We start from the raw sequence: 20,726 nt of genomic DNA on the forward strand, positions 1-20,726 counted from the left end.
ATAATAGTATTTTTTTACTGAGATGGTGGTTATAGTCAACAATTAACTGTTAAATTATGCATGTTATTTAGTGTATTTGTTACAGCTCAAAATTAGATTTAGGTCTGTGTCCCTTAGTGTAGGCAAACGGGGATACTATATTCACATTTGATTGATTCCACTTCTATTAATAGCTGTGTGACTTTTAGCAAGTCACTTTATCCTCTGACTCAATCTCATCTATGAAATGAATAGTATTTATTGATGCTTACTGTGTGGTTGAGAGGATCAAGTCTAGCCCTTAGAATAATGGCTGGTACATAATAAGTACCCGGTAAGTATTTGCTTTTCTTATTCTTTTTGGAAACACTCCCCTGCCCCCTCACCCCTATTATAGTCCATCAAACCAGGGATGTTATGAGTTACTCTTTACTTTGTTTGCTCAATGCGAGTCAGAATATTTTCCAAAGGTATCTAATATTTTTCAAAGCTGATAGAGAAAATCCATGCCAAGTTTAGAATGCTGCTCTGTGTCTGAATCTCTTCAATTACTTTATGCTTTTCTAAACCTGAAACTTAAGAGGTCAACAATTAGTAGATATTTGTCAAATATCTACTTTGGGCTTAACTACCAGGATATTAAAGGGGGCCATTTAGATCTAATTTCTATTTCCTGCCATCCTAAGCCATGTATGCTTTTGATTTGGCTAAAACGAATAAATATTTTATCAATGACCCAAAATATTTCATTACCTCCCTGGCCCTTCTGGGTATTACTGGACAATTTCAGGATAGCTGATGTCATTGTTGGCTTTTATGAATTGTGTCAGTATGGCTGCCTTTTTGTAGCTTCAGCCAAATAAGGAAAAACGGCAACTTGGAGGTGAGAAACCTCTATTTAGACTTAACAGGATTGGCTGTAAAGAGCAAAAATTCATAGCGGTTGATATTCAGAAAGAAAACAATTCAAAGAAATCATTTCCAATAAAAAAATAATTACAAACCTAGATTATCTGATGTATTCTAACACATTAGATAAAATTCCTTCATCCTCAGAAAACTAGATGCATGGATGTAAGGCTTTGCCTCAAGAAAAGCAGTATAATGTAATGGAAAAAGTCCTAACCTCAGAGCCCTGAGGCTTGGTGTGGCTTGAAGAAATGTACAGTTTTGCTAAGCCTCAGATGTTTCTTTTGTGAAATAATAATAATTCCCACCTACCTCATGAGTGTGGTGCAGGATTCAGAGATGATGGTCATGAAGAGGTATAGAAAAGCATGACATGTTATACAAAAGCTAAGGCTGGGAAATCGATCAGGGAAAGGCTTGAGGGTACAGTTCCTTTCCAGGGTATTCCTTAGCCAGATCTTTTCTAGATGGGTTTACTCACAAGTAGTCCCATTGTAAAGATGGCAAGAACTATAAAAATTACAGTTATCATTTATTTAATATCTACGGCAAGGTAGAAGCTATGCCAACTCCTTTACATGTATCATCAGTTTGTGTAACCCCTACAACAATCCCTTGAAGTGGATGCAGTTACTAACCCCATTTTGTAGATGAGAAATAGGTTCAAAGGGATTGTATTACTTGCCTGGTCGCTCAGTTAGTGGGCCACACAAGCAGGATTTAATCGGGTAGTCTGATGCCAGAACCTGTGCGTTTGGCCACGAGGCTACACAGCCTACAACTGGATCATAGTGTAATTGCAGGGTGACCTCAGAGTCATTATTGGTGGACTGATTCTCCTTGTGCCTCAGGAATTTTCCTATGCCCTGATCGCAAATTCTTTCCTGCTCCTACTATTTTGTGCTATCCTACCTTTACAAGTGTTGGGGGCTTGTAGCAAAGAAACCCAATAATGTATACTGGAAAACACAATAGCAATTTACATTATCAGTGACTTAACAGAAGTAGGTGTATAAGCACATTCATGGAGCAGCCCGTTTCCTCACAGTTATCAGGTCCCCAGGCCGAGAGTGGCTCTGCCATCATCAACATTTGTTATTTGAGGTTGTCTCCGTTGCAGCCAACTGGAAGGGAAGAGATGATGGAAGAGTCCCTGTGGGAGGTATAAGGCTGGGCTGGGAAGCGGGTGACGTCATTTCTGTTCCTGTTACCCTGGCCAGAATGGCCATCATTTAGCCATTGCACGTGGGTCTGGGACAGGCCGTCCCCAGCTTGCAGACATGGCACAGTGACAACTCTGCAATGCAGAAGGGGCAGCATAAATATTGGTGAACAGCTAGAGATGTCTGCTACTGGAATCATGATTATGTTAGGTGATTTATCATTGGTGAAATTTTATTTGAGTTCCTTTTATTGGGTCCTGTGGGATGCTGGGAGAGTTCTGAACTTGAGAAAAGTTTTTTTGGTCAAAATATATTTTTGCTTCCCTGTTTGCCATTCCACTAATACAGGACTTATCACAGATAACAATCACAGGGGGACAGATTTATCCCTATAACCGTTCCATATCCACCCTCAACATGTCACTAGGTTGTTTTGTTAATAACCTGATACTTTTTCTTTACTCTAGCTGTATTTAACCAACATTTTTAAAACTTTTCTACAGATTTACTGGATCTCAGGTACAAAATTGGATTAATCCTAACCCTTAGTTCGTTGTTGGCTTTCATCCATAGGTCCTTGTAAGACTTTCAATTTATTTGCTTATTTACTGGTAATATAATAAGCCTATGAAACTCTACCCATATGAAAACTGGAATATTAACAGTAACATATCTATGATGTTTCCTCCCAATCCCATTGCCCTGCCTCCTACATCCTATGCAACCTCTATCTTGCATCTTGTGTTTATTATTTCTTTTCTTAAAAAAAAAAAAAATCAACTTTTTTTTTTTTTAGAGCAGCTTTAGGTTCACAGGAAAATTGAGCAGAAGGTATAGAGATTTCCTATATACCCCTGGGCCCTACATATACATAGCCTCTACCATTATCAACACCCCCATCCAGTGGTACATTTGTTACAATTGCTGAATCTACACTGATACGCCATCACTAACCAAAGTTTATATTACGGTTCATTCTTGGTTTTGTATATTCTATGGGTTCAGACAAATTTATAATGACCTGTATCCACCATTATAGTATCATATAGAGTAGAAATCCTCTGTGCTATGTCTATTCACCCCACCTTCTCTCCTAACTCCTGGCAACCACTGATCTTTTTATGGTCTCCGTAGCTTTGCCTTTTTCAGGATGTTATATAGTTGGAATCATACAGTATGTAGCCTTTAAGATATTGGTTTCATTTACCAAGTAATATGTACTTAAGCCTTATCTATGTCTTTCATGGCTTAGTGGCATATTTCTTTTTAGCTCTGAATATTTCCATTGTCTGGCTGCCCAGTTTATTTACCCATTCACCTGCTGAAGGATATCTAGGTTGCTTCCAAGTTTTGAGAATTATGAATAAAGCTGCCATTAAGATCCACGTGCACGTTTTTGGGTAGACAGAAGTTTTTAACTCCTTTGGGTAAATACCATGGAACACAAGTGCTAGGCCACTTGGTAAGGGTATGTTTAGTTTTGCCAGAAGCCACCAAACTGTCTTCTAAAGTAGCTATGCCATTTCGCATTCCCACTAGGAGTTAGAGAGTTTCTGCTGCTCTGCTTCTTGCCAGCATTTGGTGATGTCTGAGTTTTGGGTTTTGGCCATTCTGATAGGTGTGCAGTGGTATCTAGTTTTCATTTGCAATTCCCTGATGACATGTGATGTGGAGCATCTTTTCCTATCCTTATTTTTATCTGTAAATGTTCTTTGAGGTATCTGTTAAGGTTCTTTGGCCCGTTGTTAATTGGGTTCTTTTTTTTTCTTGAGTTTTAAGAGTTCTTTGTGTATCTTGGCCAACAGTCATCTATCAGATGTGTCTTTTGCAAATATTTTCTGCCAGTGTGTGTAGGAACCTATCTTCTCATTCTCTTGATACTGTCTTAGTTACATTTTTGTGAAGAGTGTAAGGTCTGTGTCTAGGTGTGTTAGTGTGTGTGTGTGCGTCTGTGAATGTCCAGTTGTTCTAAAATGATTTATTAAAAAGATTATCTTGTCTCCGGGATACCTGGGTGGCTCAGCAGTTTAGCGCCTGCCTTTGGTCGGGGGGCGCCATCCTGGAGTCCCGGGATCAGGTCCCACGTCGGGCTCCCTGCGTGAAGCCTGCTTCTTCCTCTGCCTGTTCTCTGCCTCTCTCTGTCTATTATGAATGGATAAATAAAATCTTTAAAAAAAAAAAAAAGATTATCTTGTCTCCACTGTATTGGTTTGCTCCATTGTTAAAGATCAATGGATGATATTTTGTGGATCTACTTCTGGGGTCACTCTCCTGTTTCAATGATATATTTCTTGATTATTTTGTTAATACCACACTGTGGTATTTGGTTGATGAAGTCCCACTTGTTTATTTTTGCTTTTTGTTGCTTTGTCTTTGGTGTCAAATATTCAATCCATTTTGAGTTCATTTTTGTGTGTGGTGTGAGATAGAAGTCCAGCTTTATTCTTTTGCATGTCTCTGTATTGTTTTTCCAACACCATTTATTGAACCATAAATTCACGATTTATTTCTGGGCTCTCTTGTCTGTTCCATTGATCTGGGTCTGCTTTTTATGCCAATATAATACCATACTGTTTTAATTAGTATAGCTTCGTAATAGAGTTTGAAATCAGAAAGTGTGATGCCTCCAGCTTGGTGATTCCTAATATTGTTTTGTCTACCTGGGGTCTTTTGTGGTTCTATTCAAATTTTAAAATTGTTTGTTTTATTTCTGTGAAAAATGCTATCAGAATTTTGATAGGGATTGCATTGACACCACATGCTTTCTTTGCCTTAATGTATTAGGTAGGGTTTCCAATGTGATGTTGAAAGACAGTGGTGAAAGAGGACAACTTTCCCTTGTTCCTAAACTTAAAAAGCTTTGTTTCTCACCATTAACTATGATGTTAGCTATAGGTTTTTTGTAGATATTCTTTATCAAGTTGAGGAATTTTCCCTGTATTCCTAATTTACTGAGATTTTTTATCATGAGTGGGTATTAAATTTTGTTAAATTATTTCTCTATATTTGTTGACATGATCATGTAATTTTTTTTCTTTAGACCATTGATGTGATAGGTTATGGTCATTGATTTTTCAAATGTTGAACCAGACTTGCTTACTGGAATAAATGTCATTTGGCCATGGTGTATAATTCTTTTCATACATTGTTGAATTGGATTTGCTAAAATTTTATTGCAGATTTTCACATCTATGTTCATGAGACAGATTGGTCTATTGCTTTCTTGCAATGTGTTTATTAGGTTTTGGTATTAGGGCAATGCTACCTTCATAAAATGAGTTAGGAATTACTCTATTTGCTTCTATCTTATTAAAGAGATTGTAGAGTTGACATCATTTCTGTCTCTTTATTTTGGTCACTCATCCTTCAGTAAAGTTTTATACATTTTGTGGTCAATCTTTTGTGTACTTTAATGTTTTTCTTGATATTTGATATGTTGATACTTTTTTTTTGAGAGAGAGAGAGAGAGAGAAAGAGAGTGGGGGGAGAAGTGGAGGGAGAGAATCTTCAAATAGACTCCTTGCTGAGTGGGGAGCCTGATGCAGGGTTTGATCCCATAACCTAGGAGATCATGACCTGAGCTGAAACCAAGAGTTGCATGCTTAACTGACTGAGCTAACCAGGTGCCCCTATATTGATGCTTTATTAACTTGACTCTTACAAAAAGACTTAAGTTTTCTAGTTATGTGGAAATACAATTGAATTTTATATCTTGATACTATATGGAGAGACCTAAAATATTTGCTATTTTTAATAATTTGGCTATAGATTTAAACAGTCATGTCACTTGCAAACAATGACAATTTTATGTGTTCTTGTTCTTTTTTTCAATCCTTATGGATTTAATTTTGCTAGAACCTAGGAGTGAAGGAGGGCCACCTTTTCTGATTCCTCATTTTAAAGGGAGTACTTCCCACCAACAGTCATGAGGATTCCTTTTCTCCACATCATCACCAACACTTATTATTTCTTGTCTTTTTTTATTTCAGCCATTCTGACTAGTGTAAGGTGATAGCTCATAGTAGTTTTGACTTGTCTTTCCCTGATGATGAGTGATGTTGAGCATCTTTTCATGAGTCTGTTGGCCATCTGCATGTCTTCTTTGGAAAAATGTTTATTTGGGTCCTCAGCTCATTTTTTAATCTGATCATTTGGAGTCTTTTGGTGTTGAGTTGTGTAAGTTCATCTTATATTTTATATTTATATTTAAGTTAATTTTATATTAACTCCTTATGAGATTTATCATTTGCAAATATCTTCTCCCATTCACTGGGTTTCCTTCTTGGTTTCCTTTTCTATACAAAGACTTTTTATTTTAGTGTGCTTCCAATAGCTTAATTTTGCCTCTTGCCTGAAGAGATCATCTAGAAAAATGTTTCTGCAGCTGTGTCAAAGAAATTATTGCCTATGTTTTCTTCTAGGAGTTTTATGGTACACTGTTGGTGGGACTGCAAATTGGTGCAGCCACTGGGGAAAACAGTATGGAGGTTCCTCAAAAACTTAAAAATAGAACTACCATATGATCCAGCAATTCCACTGCTGGGTATTTACCCAAAGGAAAATGAAACCATTATGGGGCACCTGGGTGACTCAGTTGGTTAAGCGTCAACTCTTGATTTCAGCTCTGGTCCTGATCTCATGGGTCGGGTTGTGAGATGGAGCTCCACATTAGGCTCTGTGCTTAGTAGAAATCTGGTTGGACATTCTCTCTCTGCCCTTTCCCCCACTCGTGCCCACTTACTCTCTTTCTCTTAAATAAATAAATAAATAAATAAATAAATAAATAAATAAATAAATAAATAACTTTACAAGAAAAAATGAGGAGGAACCTGGGTGGCTCAGTTAGTGTCTGCTTTTGGCTCAGGTTATAATCCTAGAGTCCAGGATTGAGTCCCACATCAGGCTCCCTGCTCAGCAGGGAGTCTGCGTCTCCCTTTACTCCTCACCCTGCTCATGTTCTTTCTTGCTCTCTCTCTCTCTCTCTCTCTCAAATAAATAAGATAGATAAATTTTAAAATTTTTTAAATGAGAACACTAATTTAAAAAAATATATGCCTCCCTATGTTTATTGCAGCATTATTTACAAAGCCAAAATATGGAAACAACCCATCTATAGATAAAGAAGATGTGATATGTATATATACAATGAAATATTAACCATAACGAAGAATGAGATGTAGCCACTTGCAACAACATGGATGAACCTACAGGGTATTCATGCTAAATGAAATAAGGCAGGCAGAAAATACAAGTACCATATGATTTCACTCATGTGTGGAATTTAAGAAACCAACAAAAGACAAAAACCAGATGCTTAAATGCAGAGAAAAACTGTTGGTTGCCAGAGGGGAGGTGAGTGGGAGGATGAGTGAAATAGATAAAGGGGATTAAGAGTATACTGATGAGTATACTTATTATGATGAACACTGAGTAATGTATAGAATTGTGGAATCATATTGTACACCTGAAATTAATAAACTGTAAATTACACTTAATTTTTTTAAAAAAGAGTACTTCTAAAATGTCCTCATTAGGATGATATATACTACAGATTTTTAAAATTTGTTCTTTTCAGATTAAGTTTACTTCTATTCCTGGTTTGTTAGAGGGTTTTTTTCCTTAAAATTATGATTTTGAATGGGTTTTGTTTTGCATTTACTTTTTATTTTCTTTAGTCTCTTAAAGTGGTAAGTTGTATTCATGCATTTTGTAAATACGTATTTAGATTTACAGACTTAGATTATATCTTTGAAATGCAATCCTTGTATTCCTGAGCTAAACCCAACTTGATAACGGCATATTCTTTTTTCATATACTGAAGGAGTTGATTTGCTAATGATTAATTTAGGATTTTTAATACTTATTTTTCAAGTTTTTGTTTAAATTCCAGTTAGTTAACATACAGTGTAGTGTTAGTTTCAAGTGTAGAATCTAGTGATTGATCACTTCCATACAGCCAGTGCTCATCACAAGTGACCTCCTTATACCCATCACCCATTTAACCTATCTCCCCCCTCCTCCCTTCCAGTAACCCTCAATTTGTTTGCTATAGTTAAGATTCTATTTTCTGGTTTGCCTCTTTTCTTCCCCCCATGTTCTCCTGTTTTGTTTCTTAAATTCCACACATGAGTGAAATCATGTGATATTTGTGTTTCTCTGACTGACTTCATTTAGCAAAATACTCTCTAGCTCTATCCACGTCCTTGCAAATGACAAGATTTCATTCTTTTTGATGGTTGAGTAATATTCCATTGTGTATAAACGTGTGAAAGAGTGTGTGTGTGTATGTGTGTGTGTGTGTGTGTGTGTGTGTAGGAGCACTTATATATGTATGTGTGTACTCTGCACACAAGTGTCCATTTTACAAAATGGCAAGGTCCTAAAGACCTTGTTCAAAATGATCAATCTATACTGCCTCTTTTTGAGATTCTAGAAACTACAGTTGGGGGGAAAACATGACCTTAGCAGTAAAACTATGCAGCTTGCTTGCCCCAAGAGTACTTGTGTGTTTTGTACTGCTTGCCATCATTGATTCACTGTTTACTTGTTCTTATCATGTGCCAAGGATTTGTGCTGCAGCATTTCAGCTTGTACATTAAGTCCCTCTTTGAATATTTTTCTTTCTACCTTTTGATTTCTGAGAAGTAGAATGGCTCAAGGAAGGGAAATAGTGAAGAGATGGGGGTGAGGGTAAATAGGCAAGTGACAATTTACCCTGAACTTTGGAGCACAGACCCAGTATTATTTCTTACGGTGCAACAGCTGACAATATTCTTATTTCTGAAGAAAAATAAAATCCATATGCTTACAAATGATGTATCTTGTATAATCATTTTAAAGGAAAAAATGGCCTTTATCTCAATTTTGCTGAAGTCTCTTTACAGTCCTCTCTGGGCTGTTAATAATTTTTTTTTTTGAAGACTGTCCTAGATTATGAATTGGCTTGCATGGGGCAGAGGTCTCCCTGAAACCCCTGGTTCTTAATAGCCTCAAGAGAGGTGTTGCACAAGTTCTAAACATTCTGGGTTTGAAGCCAAGGGTTTGGTGGCTGTGTTGCTTTTGCAGCTGTGATTTAAATTAGAAACATTCTACCTCTCAACAGAAAGTTTACAGAGATCCAGATTTTTTAAAAACTTTTTATAGCATATAATTTCCAGAAGAAGTGTATTGACTTTAGCTTGTTTGATTCCGAATAAATGAATTACAACAAAATTTAAAGAGAACTGTGCCTTTGAGAGTATTTTTTTTTGTATTTCTATAATAATCTCATTGTTAAGATGGAGTGTACTATGAATTTAAATTTTATGTTGTTACTTTACATAAGTATCTCTCCTTTATTCTCCCCTCATGTCTTCAGGTATTTTTAATTTTTAAAAAATATTCAGATATCTTAAAAATTTATGTAAATCCTGGCCATGTCTGGGAATAGAACAGCAGACAGATTATAGGCAGTTTATCCATATTTTGATATGGTCAAAATGATCCCAAACCTTCTAAGTATGAGTTTGGAGGCTTAGCCCACTACTAGTTTTACTGTACAAACATGGCATGTATGCACTTCAAGATAAACCTTTTGCATGTAGGATTCTACACTTTATAGATTTATAACATCCCATATTTTGTATTCCATTTAAAGGATGTGAGAAAATTATTTTGCAAGATCCTATTTCAAAGAACTCAGCCTTTGTTGTATCACTGGTATTGATCATCTGCATGGGGAAATTTCCACATGCTTCATGCTGCTTTGGGATTATTGTGTCCTTTCCTAATCCTCACTTTTCTATCCAGGTTTTAACTTTCAGAGAGAAACTTGGAGACACTTGTAGTCTCCACAATGTTGAGTTTGGGATGCAGGGTTTGTTTGCAAGAACAGATCTTATGTGGTCTCTATGCCCAACTGTGGCCCATTTTATCAATGTGACTTTGTGTCTGTTACCTACTTTCCTTTTATGAATCGGTTTCCTTATCTGCAAAATAAGGATAATATCACCTGCTACCAGGTTTGTTATCAATACCAAACAGGAGAACAAACGTAAAGCAGTTAGACAGGGCATGACACATAGCAAAGGCCCAATAAATGTTAGAACTCATTGTCATGTATAGTAACAGAAAGTTTGTAGATATCACAGCTTGGTTTTCATTTTGGGCAATCTACTTAGGACTAACATTCCTCTAAAAATGAAAGGGTTGGGGGATCCCCGGGTGGCTCAGCAGTTTGGCGCCTGCCTTTGGACCAGGGCGCAATCCTGGAGTCCCGGGATCGAGTCCCACATTGGGCTCCCTGCATGGAGCCTGCTTCTCCCTTTGCTGGTGTCTCTGCCCCCACCTCTCTCTGTCTCTCTCTCTGTCTTCAATCAATCAATCAATCTTTAAAAAAAAATGAAAGGGTTGAACTAAAAACAATCTCTTGTGAACCCCTTCCAGTTCACTAAATTACCTTGGAATAGGATTGATAAATTGACTTACAGCCTGAAAAGTTTATATCATCTAGGCTTCTTATGAAGGAACAGAGCAGAGTCCCAAATTCCAAAATGTCAGAGGGATGATAGAGTAGGTGAGTAAATGGGGATGGAATTTTGCATGGCACAGGTCCCTTTTCTGAAGGGATAAAGTACTAAGTACTAGGAGCCTGCCTGACAAGCAGTGAGACAGCCATATATAATATTGCAAATTCATGTTTGGGCAAGAATTAAGCAAGAAACAGAGATACTAGTTCATTAATATGGATTCATTGATTTTTTTTTTTCATTGAGTGGATGAATGAATGAATAAAGCCCAACCTGCCTCATGAAAATATTTATTTTTAGTATATTTAATATTTTATTTCATTCTATGAAGTGAATACTTCTAGTAGGTGGATGAAAATGCTTTAGGACAAAGTAGAATTGGAAAACCCTTGCCTCACACAGTTCTAGGTAGTTGGAAGCAAAATGGTGCAAATGGAGTCATTTCAAGGAGCAAGATAGCTATATGGAAAATGGAGGTTCACCACTTTTATGCTTTCTCTCAAATTTAAGGATAAAAGAAAATGGTTAGCTTTCTAATTGTGTAGGAAGAGAAAAATGGAATTTTGACCAGATCTAAGAATACTTCTCAAATAGGATACACACCTACATGTTCATGATGGAGAAATTACAAATCAAGTCTTAGACTGTGTCCCAGCTGTGAACTCTAAGTTATTTTGGCAGTGAGGGGACCAAGGGTAACATAGGGTACAGGGAAAATGACTAATGGAGACACAAAATATTGTTGGAACTAGAATGCTGGCTGCCTCCTTTGACAATTCAAAATTTCATATTTCTACAGGGTCTTGAACCAGGAAAATCTTCTATGGCTGTGTCCAGTTTGTGGATCTTTTTCCCTAGGGCACTTCACACCGCTCAGAAACTCAGAAATTCTGCCTTCTGTGGCACCCAGTTTGCTGTAAAATTTTGTGTGCTTTTATGTGCATGTCTTGACTCCAAAATAATATTCACAACAATTTTAGGTGTTTATATTTTTGCCTTTTCAGATTTCAAGTTGGAGATTTTTTAGGTCATAGTATGAAAATGCTGCTGATTTTATTCCTCATAATAATTTGTTCTCCTGTCTCTATGAACAAAGATTCTGGTAAGTAAAAAAAAAAAAAAAAAAAAAAAAAAAAAAAATTCTTTTCCTTAATCTTCACTAGGGAAAATAGATAATATGAGTTTGACATACTTAAAAATCAAGAATTTTGCTTTGCTTTGATTTTAATGATATGGATGGTAGCTCAATTTCTTTTTGATGTCAACCTGTGTTCCTTTAAAGATCATTTGTTTCTGGATGTTATTCCTTAGTTATGATACAAAGATATGAGAACTGTTATTTTGTCCTCAATTTCAACCCCTTTTAGGTCTTTTGGGAGTTTGCATGAAAATTCTGTCTCTTAATATTAGATTCAGGCCTGGAAAATTTGGCCTGTCTCTTCCTAGTTCATTTGTGCCAAAATATTGTCTTAGTTAAGTATCTAGATTTTGCTCCAATTTCAACTGTCTGCTTATTGTAAAGAAAGTGCTTTTGCCCTGAAGAGAAAGCTCCATAGCTGTCTACTGTCAGTAATCTTTATCCAGTGGACATGAAGTCAAAATACTGGTGTACCCATCACTGCCGCTACCATCTCTAAATAGGGAGTTCTTATACTGGCCACTCCATGTCCAAGGCCACCTATGTTGGCTTTCATGGTTTTCTCAAGGACTCTGACCTTGGAAGTAAGTCAAGACCTTCTGAAGAGAGAAACTAGACTTTATTCTATAAATATCATCTTTTGATGTTTCACTGGGCTTGATATTAAGCTTTTTAAAGAGAGGCAGTGCTTTTTCCCTGCTGTTCTATGGTTCAGACATAATGTCAGGCCATATCAGAACCCAAATCTATCTCATGTGCCAATTGTCTACATTTCCTTTCTTCATACAAGATATTGTATACATTTCCTTTCTTCTGTTCATTCATGAACAGAAAGGTCACTTTTGATCCCAAGTCTAGCCACCTTGGGCAGGGCTTCCTTGACAGTCCTCGTAGGATTTCCAGACTTCTCTTGGAAAACAATGTTGATTCACCCTCATGTATTTCTTCCTCTGAAGTCAATGCTGGCTATATAGTCATCAAAGAAGTCTCAAACTGGTTGAAATTAGGTTCTTTAGAAGACAGGAAAGAATATTACCCTCTATGCCTCTATCATATTGCTATCAAGAGAATGAAACCACAAGTGGGGTGCCAACGCTGGTTTCCTAGCGGTTGTAGACAGGAAGAGGTTGAAGTTATTTTAATTTGATTGAAATTTATCTTATAGATTACTTACTTACTTACTTACTTACTTACTTACTTACTTACTTATTTATTTATTTATTTGAGACGGGGGGGGGGGAGGGGGCAGAGACACAGGCAGAGGGAGAAGCAGGCTTCATGCAGGGAGCCCGACATGGGACTCGATCCCGGGTCTCCAGGATCATCAGGCCCTGGGCTGAAGGCAGTGCTAAACCGCTGAGCCACCCAAGTTAAACTGAAATGTATCTTATAACCACTTCAGCTCATCAGAATCTCAGAGTGAGGAAGGACTGTATATATTTTCTAATTGAATCCACTCATTTTAAAGGTGAGGAACAGGAGGCCCGAGTATATTGAATGGTTTGACAGAGCAGGTGGAGTTAGCTGATAACAAAGCCAGAACTTCTGTTCTTTGTTCCATTACACCATATTTTCTTAAATCTACACCATCAGTCAGACAGACCTTTCCCTCCCTTCCCCAGACAGAAAATAGATCTTCTACTAAAGTGGTGAGAACTCTGAATTCAAACCACCAGATTACCAATGAATGACATTTTGTGCTTAAACCCAGTGATTTCCTATCAACATAAAAGTCTAATTCTATATACCTAGCATTGAACCTGGCATTGAATGAAGCCTGAAAAGGTCAACAAAGTATTGTATTCCTATTTGTTTGTAATATAAACTAAAGCTATAAATCCCTTTCCTAGGTTTAGCATACTGGTTTCTATCAAGTTTTACTTTGTAAGAATAAATTGACCAATTATAGTGCTTACTTATCTGGTTCATCAAAAAATATTGTAAACAACTTTAAATATGTCACATTTTTTATGATTTTTAGGTATTTTTAAACTTTCAGTCTAACTCTTGGGAATACAAAACCAATATGTATATAAATTAGATCACCGTTGCATTGCTTAAAGAGGAATCACAATGGAAGAGTGTCATTCAGATTTCTCCATTCTAACAAATTCGAGGCAATATGATTCTCAATTAAAATTTTTATTCTCTTGATATAAACTGAGGTGAAATTCTGAAAGCAAAAAAAAGGGGGGGAGGGAGGGTGAATCAGCCACTAAAGTTAAGTTATATATACTGTGTATATATAAATACGTATATATACGTATATATATATATATATATATTATATACACACACACATACTATAAAAGTTTAGCTTTGTACTAAAGCTATAAAAACCCAAGGTTTTTACTTCTCTAAATTTACCTATTTTTAATTAATTCCATGCAAAAGTGATGCCTAATTTGTGATGAGCTCAAATCAGAGGGTGAGGAATCAGTCCAATATACAGATTTCTTGAGAGAATGTGTAATTTCAGGCTATTATTTTCAGTTCATTGGGAAGGTATTAAAGATACAAATCATGGAAAATTAGTTTTTCTATATATAGATGGCATTAGACAGGGTAGTACATTTCTAAAGTTCTTGCTTTGTTTATATGTTTCTGGGTTCGTAGGTCCTGAGTATGCAGATGTCGTGTTTCTGGTGGACAGCTCCGATCACCTGGGAGCTAAGTCCTTCCCTCTTGTGAAAACATTCATCAACAGAATGATCAGCAGCCTCCCCATCGAGGCCCACAAGTACCGCGTGGCCCTGGCCCAGTACAGCGACCAGCTCCACAGTGAGTTCCAGCTGGGCACGTTCAAGAGCAGGAACCCCATGCTGAACCACCTCAAGAAGAACTTCGGCTTCGTTGGTGGCTCCCTGCGCATAGGCCAAGCCCTCCGGAAGGCCCACAGGACCTACTTCTCCAGGCCCGACAGCGGGAGGGACAAGAAGCAGTTTCCCCCGATTCTGGTGGTCCTGGCTTCGGCCGAGTCCGAGGATGACGTGGAGGAGCCCTCGAAGGCCCTGCGGGGAGACGGAGTGAGAATCATCTCCGTGGGGCTGCAGAGCGCGTCTGAGCAGGAGCTGAAGGCCATGGCCACGGGGCAGTTTCATTTCAACCTGCGGTCGGCCAGGGACCTTGGAGCGTTTGCCCCAAACATGACGCAGATCATCAAGGAAGCCACCCAGTACAGGGAGGTAGCCACCGATGACATTCTTGTGGAAGGTAGGTTTAGGGCATGTGGATAGGAATGATGATTAAATGCTTCTGAAAAATCAGTAGGGGGAGAGGATTGAGCTATGAAGACCCTTTTCACCAAAAGCGGGGCTGCATTTTCAGATGTTAAGTATTCATGTGTTCAAGGGGACCCAATGATGGTGGCCATTGTAAATCCAGTGACCCCATGGCTTTCTATGTTTCACTTCTCAGGTTGCATGTCATTGACGCATCTTACAATTCAGGAACAGCTCCCTCCCACCTAGCTTACCTCTGAGCTTTTGGTCTCCTTGGGCTTCAGTTGCTATGTAGTTTTATTACTGGTTCATTTAAAAGGTAAATTTGTTCCTAATGAAATCCTTGCCTGCTGAAACAACATAATGTAATCAAGAATGTTAGGCCTAGAAACAACTTCAGGTAGGCCAAACCCCTGCTTCTACAGAAAGAAACTTGGCAGGAGTCCTTTGAGGTGACATGGCCTGGCTCCAGGCCAGGCTGTAGTTTGAAATCGGGTAGATCGGGTGCTTGGATTCCCCAGGCCCGCACAGCTACATCCCCACACTGCCTCCCTTCTGTTGCTCTGCTCTAGATGAGCTTCCCTGTGTTCTGTTCTACCTCCAACCTGCGGTCCTAGTCTGTCCTCTTGTATTAACAGAATGGCCAGATGTTGATGAACATCATTCAAGTGAGGAGCAGGAGAGAGCCAGTAAAAAATAATTTGCTCAAACTGTACAAGTGTAAATAAGTAACACAGGAAACTCACATGATTGCCAGTTAATCCGTTTCAACGAGGCAGCATAAGTGTCTATTGATAATGGAGAATGCTTTTCTTGTGGCAATCTATGAAAATATGAATCCTATTACTAGCATCTTTCCCAAATAAAATAACGTGAAGTGCAATTGCTAGTCCATTACCATACCTTAGGAATATCTGGACTCTACCTCTTGATTTTTAATGATGTTTTAATATGATCCCAGTGGCAGCTATTCACGGAGTGACTTTTATGTACTAGGCTCCATGCTAAGCACATTATGATATTTAATCCCCCATAACAATTTCATGAGCTAAATACTGTTTTTACAGATAGGGAAATTAAAGCTGGGAGTTGAGCTAAGATCCAGTACTTGAATGTAGGACCTTGTGATCTCAGCTTCATGATCACTTTGCATGCAGCCTTCTTTAAGTGTGGAACCGGGTTCTGGTAGATATTCTCCATGCCTCGTAATGCTGAGCCAAGATGCCAAACCTCCAGCTAAAGTTGTACTTGTTCCTTCCTTGTCCACACAGTTTGCCAAGGCCCGTCTGTGGCTGACTTGGTGTTCCTGTTGGATGTGTCCGTCAACGGCAGCCAGGAGAACTTTGACTATCTTAAGGAATTCCTGGAAGAGAGTGTATCTGCCCTTGACATAAAGGAAAACTGCATGAGGGTTGGCCTGGTGACCTACAGCAATGAGACGAAGGTGATAAACTCACTCAGCAGGGGCGTAAATAAGTCGGAGGTTCTCCAGAATATACAGAACCTCTCTCCCCGGGCCGGGAAGGCCTACACAGGGGCTGCCATCAGAAAAATCAGGAAGGAAGTGTTCAGTGCACGCAACGGCAGTCGGAAGAATCAGGGGGTGCCCCAGATTGCGGTGCTGGTGACCCACAGGCCCTCAGAGGATAACGTGACCAAGGCAGCTGTTAACCTCCGGCGCGAGGGGGTGACCATCTTCACCATGGGCATAGAGGGGGCCAGCGACAGCCAGCTGGAGAAGATCGCCTCTCACCCTGCCGAGCAGCACGTGTCCAAACTGAAAACCTTCTCCGAGCTGGCCGCGCACAACCAGACGTTCCTGAAGAAGCTGCGGAACCAGATCACGCTCACTGTCTCTGTCTTCTCGGAACGCACTGAAACGCTCAAATCCGGTAAAGGCCTCAGCTGGGAGAAGGCGCGCTCAGAGCCTTCGCTTCTGCCTCCTGGGTCTCACATGTGCTGTGCAGAGAACGGGCGGGCAGGATGCTGTGCGGAGGGAGGATCAGTTAGCTCCCCACTTCTGACTTTCACTTGGTCACACAGAGGATAAACTGGGGAAGAATGCAAGCCACTGAGGGGCTGAAACGGGGAGCAGGGGTTGCCCCTTTACTTGCTCCTCTGTGCGGTGTTACCAGGGTTCTCCATGACTCCTAAACACCCCAGAACGCCAGCCGCTGTCCTTTTTCTGCCTTTTCCTTTTTCTCCTTTGCCTCTTGTGTTCCCCTGCTCTTGCCTTTACTTCTTTTTTTTTTTCTTTCTTTTTGTACTTTTCTCTCCTTTCCTTCTTCCATCACCCTCGAATTCCAACTTGGAGAAGAAACAGAAGTGCGATTTGGTTTGAGGGCCGAGTGATTTGTTGTGAAGCACTATTCAGCTATCTGTGAGTTTGGAGAGACAGAGAGTGATGTGTTTTCAATATTTCATATATACACATGCCTACTATGTAATTTGGAGACGTGTGTGTACATGTATATGTATACATTCTCCAACAGAGATTTCTAGCATGTTTACTATAAAAGTGTCATTGTTCTATGCAAATAAGGACACTGGCCAAAATCGTAGTTTTGTTAACTGTCTAGGAGTAGATGGAGGAGTAAATAGTTCAAGTTTTTAAAAAAGAGCTCCTCGGCCCACAGTATCCAGTTAAATGACTTCTGTTTCCCAGCAAACTGCTTGCCTGTTTGCTGAGCTGTTATTCACTAATGAGGGAAGTGACTTGTAAAAATCACCTTCAAGTATTCTTTCTAATCTTTTATTGTATCCAGATTTGCTCTGATTCATGGGAGAGAACTATCCAAATAGTTTTAAACTGTCAGAAGCAATTCATTTGGCCCCAGTGTTGCTAAGATTTCCCTACATTAAGCTAGCAGAGTGTCTTTTGTGCCTAGAAGCTGTTTTCCATTTTTTCATCTGAAGATTCTTGTATTATTTTAATTCCCATCTATTCCCATTCCTTCTTCACAGAAGAAGGGCCACAGCCAATTTTCTGGTTCCATTTTAGGTTGTGTGGATACTGAAGAAGCAGACATCTATCTGCTCATTGATGGCTCTGGAAGCACCCAGGCCACAGACTTCCACGAAATGAAGACCTTCCTGTCCGAGGTTGTAGGAATGTTCAACATTGCACCCCAAAAGGTGCGGGTTGGGGCTGTTCAGTATGCGGACAGCTGGGACCTGGAATTTGAGATCAATAAATACACTAATAAGCATGACTTGGGAAAGGCCATTGAGAACATTCGGCAGATGGGTGGGAACACAAACACGGGTGCAGCCCTAAATTTCACACTAGGGCTGTTGCAAAAAGCAAAGAAGCAACGAGGAAACAGAGTGCCCTGTCATCTTGTTGTCCTGACGAATGGCATGTCCAAGGATAGCATCTTAGAGCCTGCAAACAGACTGAGAGAAGAACTCATTCGCGTTTATGCCATCGGGGTCAAGGAGGCCAACCAAACACAGCTGCGAGAAATTGCAGGCGAGGACAAGAGGGTGTACTATGTGCATGACTTTGATGCTTTAAAAGACATAAGAAACCAAGTTGTTCAAGAAATCTGTGCTGAAGAAGGTAGGGGACATGGTGGCTTTACTTTTTGACTTTAGCTCATCAATTACCTTCTTGTAGTACTTGACATCGCAGATTTAGAGAAACAATATAAATTTCAAAGTCAAGGTTTGTTGACTTGAGTAGCTGTGTTCTCCAGAACAAAATTAAGAGCCCACTATAGTGTTGTTCTAATTAATATCTTAAGACTAAGAAAGATGAAAAAAAAAAAAAAAAAGACTAAGAAAGATGTTTGGAGTTCTCCCTAATAAATATTGATTAGCCTCTTCCCACAAATCCCTGCTAGGATAGACCTATAATTAGACACTGAAAATGATTTCTGGTTTTGAAAGAGTATCTCAGGTTTATTTAAATTGCTTTTTAATAAAACTTATATGAAACCTTTTAGAACTATATTAGTCGTCTTCAACCAGGGGTGATTTTCACCCACTTGGGGGATACCTGCAATGTCTAGAAAATTTTTGGTTGTCATTACTGGGTGAGGGCCCCTGGCATCTAACAGGTAGAGGTCGGAACACTGCCAAATGTCCTACAGTATACAACAATGCATGGACTGCCCTCCATGATAAAAATTATCCAGCCAAATTGTCAGTAGTGCTGGGTTGAGATATCCTGAACTATATATTAAAGCTCTAAATAACAAATAGAATAGTCTCACCTTTATTGCTTGCAGTCTTTATTTACCTGCTAGCAATCCTTACCAAGCTCACACTTACCTTCAATGTAGAATTATTTGTGTTTTGGATTTTCTTGTGTACCCTTAATCTTTCTTTTTGACCTGAAGTCAACTTGAATAAACATCTTGCCTTCTCCCACACAGCATGCAAAGAGATGAAAGCAGACATCATGTTTCTGGTGGACAGTTCTGGCAGTATAGGACTTGAAAACTTCATCAAAATGAAAACATTTATGAAAAACCTGGTGAGCAAATCTCAGATTGGGGCAGATCGAGTGCAGATCGGCGTAGTCCAGTTCAGTGACATCAATAAGGAGGAATTCCAGCTCAACAGATATATGTCCCAAAACGAAATTTCAAATGCAATAGACCGGATGGCTCACATTGGGGAAACCACCTTGACTGGTAGTGCCCTGACCTTCGTTTCTCAGTACTTCAGCCCTGCCAAAGGGGCCCGGCCCAATGTCAGGAGGTTTCTCATCCTCATCACTGACGGTGAAGCTCAGGACATAGTCAAGGACCCAGCAGTAGCACTTCGACAAGAAGGCATAATTATCTACTCTGTGGGGGTGTTTGGTTCCAATGTCACTCAGCTCGAGGAAATCAGCGGGAGGCCGGAGATGGTTTTTTATGTTGAGAATTTTGATATTCTGCAACACATTGAAGATGATCTTGTTTTTGGAATATGCAGCCCCCGTGAAGGTAGGTGTGGGTATATACACTAGTGGGATTATCCAAACACATGTCCATGTTAGCCATTATGCCTGGAATTAAGTAAAATACTGTTTGAACATTATACACTTGTTTAATTAAAATGTTCATCCCAGTGGGTTTTGACCTACCTATGAAAAGCACCTTTCCTCAGCAGAGTTATCGAATTAATACAGAACAGTTTTGGTCTGCCTAGATTGTTTCCCATTTGTAGAGCGAGAGCATTAGGGTGATATCTTAGGTCTGGTTCCCTGGAAGCAGAAGCTGAGTCAGGGATCCTTGTGGAAGTGATTTATTGAAGAGGCATTTCAGAAGGGGAGTAAGGAAAGCAGGACAGAGGGCATGTGTAAGAGCTAAGCAAGGAGGTGGTCTCCGGGCACCGCTCCAGCCGGATCCCATGGGGTCTCTAGAGCATGAATTCTACCTTGAAGTCTGTCCACCTGGAGGCCAGGGGTCAGCCTCCTATAACCTGTGTCCTTTGGCTACAGAACAGGACATAACCTCTGTACTGTAGTCAAAGGACATAACCATGCAATGCTGGAGCATAACCTCCTAGGCAAGATGGCTCCCCTTTGACCTAACATCTAAAGTAAATTTTTGTTTTGTTTTGTTTTGTTTGTTTTACAATATCTGAAAACCAGTACTTATATAAACTGAGATAACGTTTGTAAAAACACTGTTGTTATATCCTATAAAAGAGAGATATAATATGGGAACTTGAACAATGGATGCCTCAAAGGAAGTAAATAGTTGAGTCCCTTTCCTCCTTCCATGAAACTAGAGTCAAGTGAGTGATAAAAAAAAACAAGTCCAACAAATGGAAGGGACTGATTTACACTGTGATCCATGGGGCTTGATGATAG

General features: G+C 39.2%; 1 protein-coding gene across 2 annotated transcripts in view; it reads left to right on the forward strand.

Moving 5' to 3' along the window:
• The window catches only part of COL6A6 (collagen type VI alpha 6 chain), a 142,547-nt gene that overhangs the window by 20,167 nt on the left and 101,654 nt on the right, over positions 1-20,726 (forward strand). For both annotated transcript variants that reach the window (XM_038570820.1, XM_038570819.1), the window contains exons 2-6: positions 11,563-11,660; positions 14,313-14,909; positions 16,189-16,809; positions 17,919-18,479; positions 19,297-19,854. In XM_038570820.1, coding sequence (XP_038426748.1) covers positions 11,594-11,660; positions 14,313-14,909; positions 16,189-16,809; positions 17,919-18,479; positions 19,297-19,854 — 2,404 coding nt within the window. In that variant the 5' untranslated portion in view covers positions 11,563-11,593. The remainder of the gene's footprint in view (positions 1-11,562; positions 11,661-14,312; positions 14,910-16,188; positions 16,810-17,918; positions 18,480-19,296; positions 19,855-20,726) is intronic.

This window comes from Canis lupus, chromosome 23 (assembly GCF_011100685.1).
Source record: "Canis lupus familiaris isolate Mischka breed German Shepherd chromosome 23, alternate assembly UU_Cfam_GSD_1.0, whole genome shotgun sequence".
NCBI lineage: Eukaryota > Metazoa > Chordata > Mammalia > Carnivora > Canidae > Canis > Canis lupus.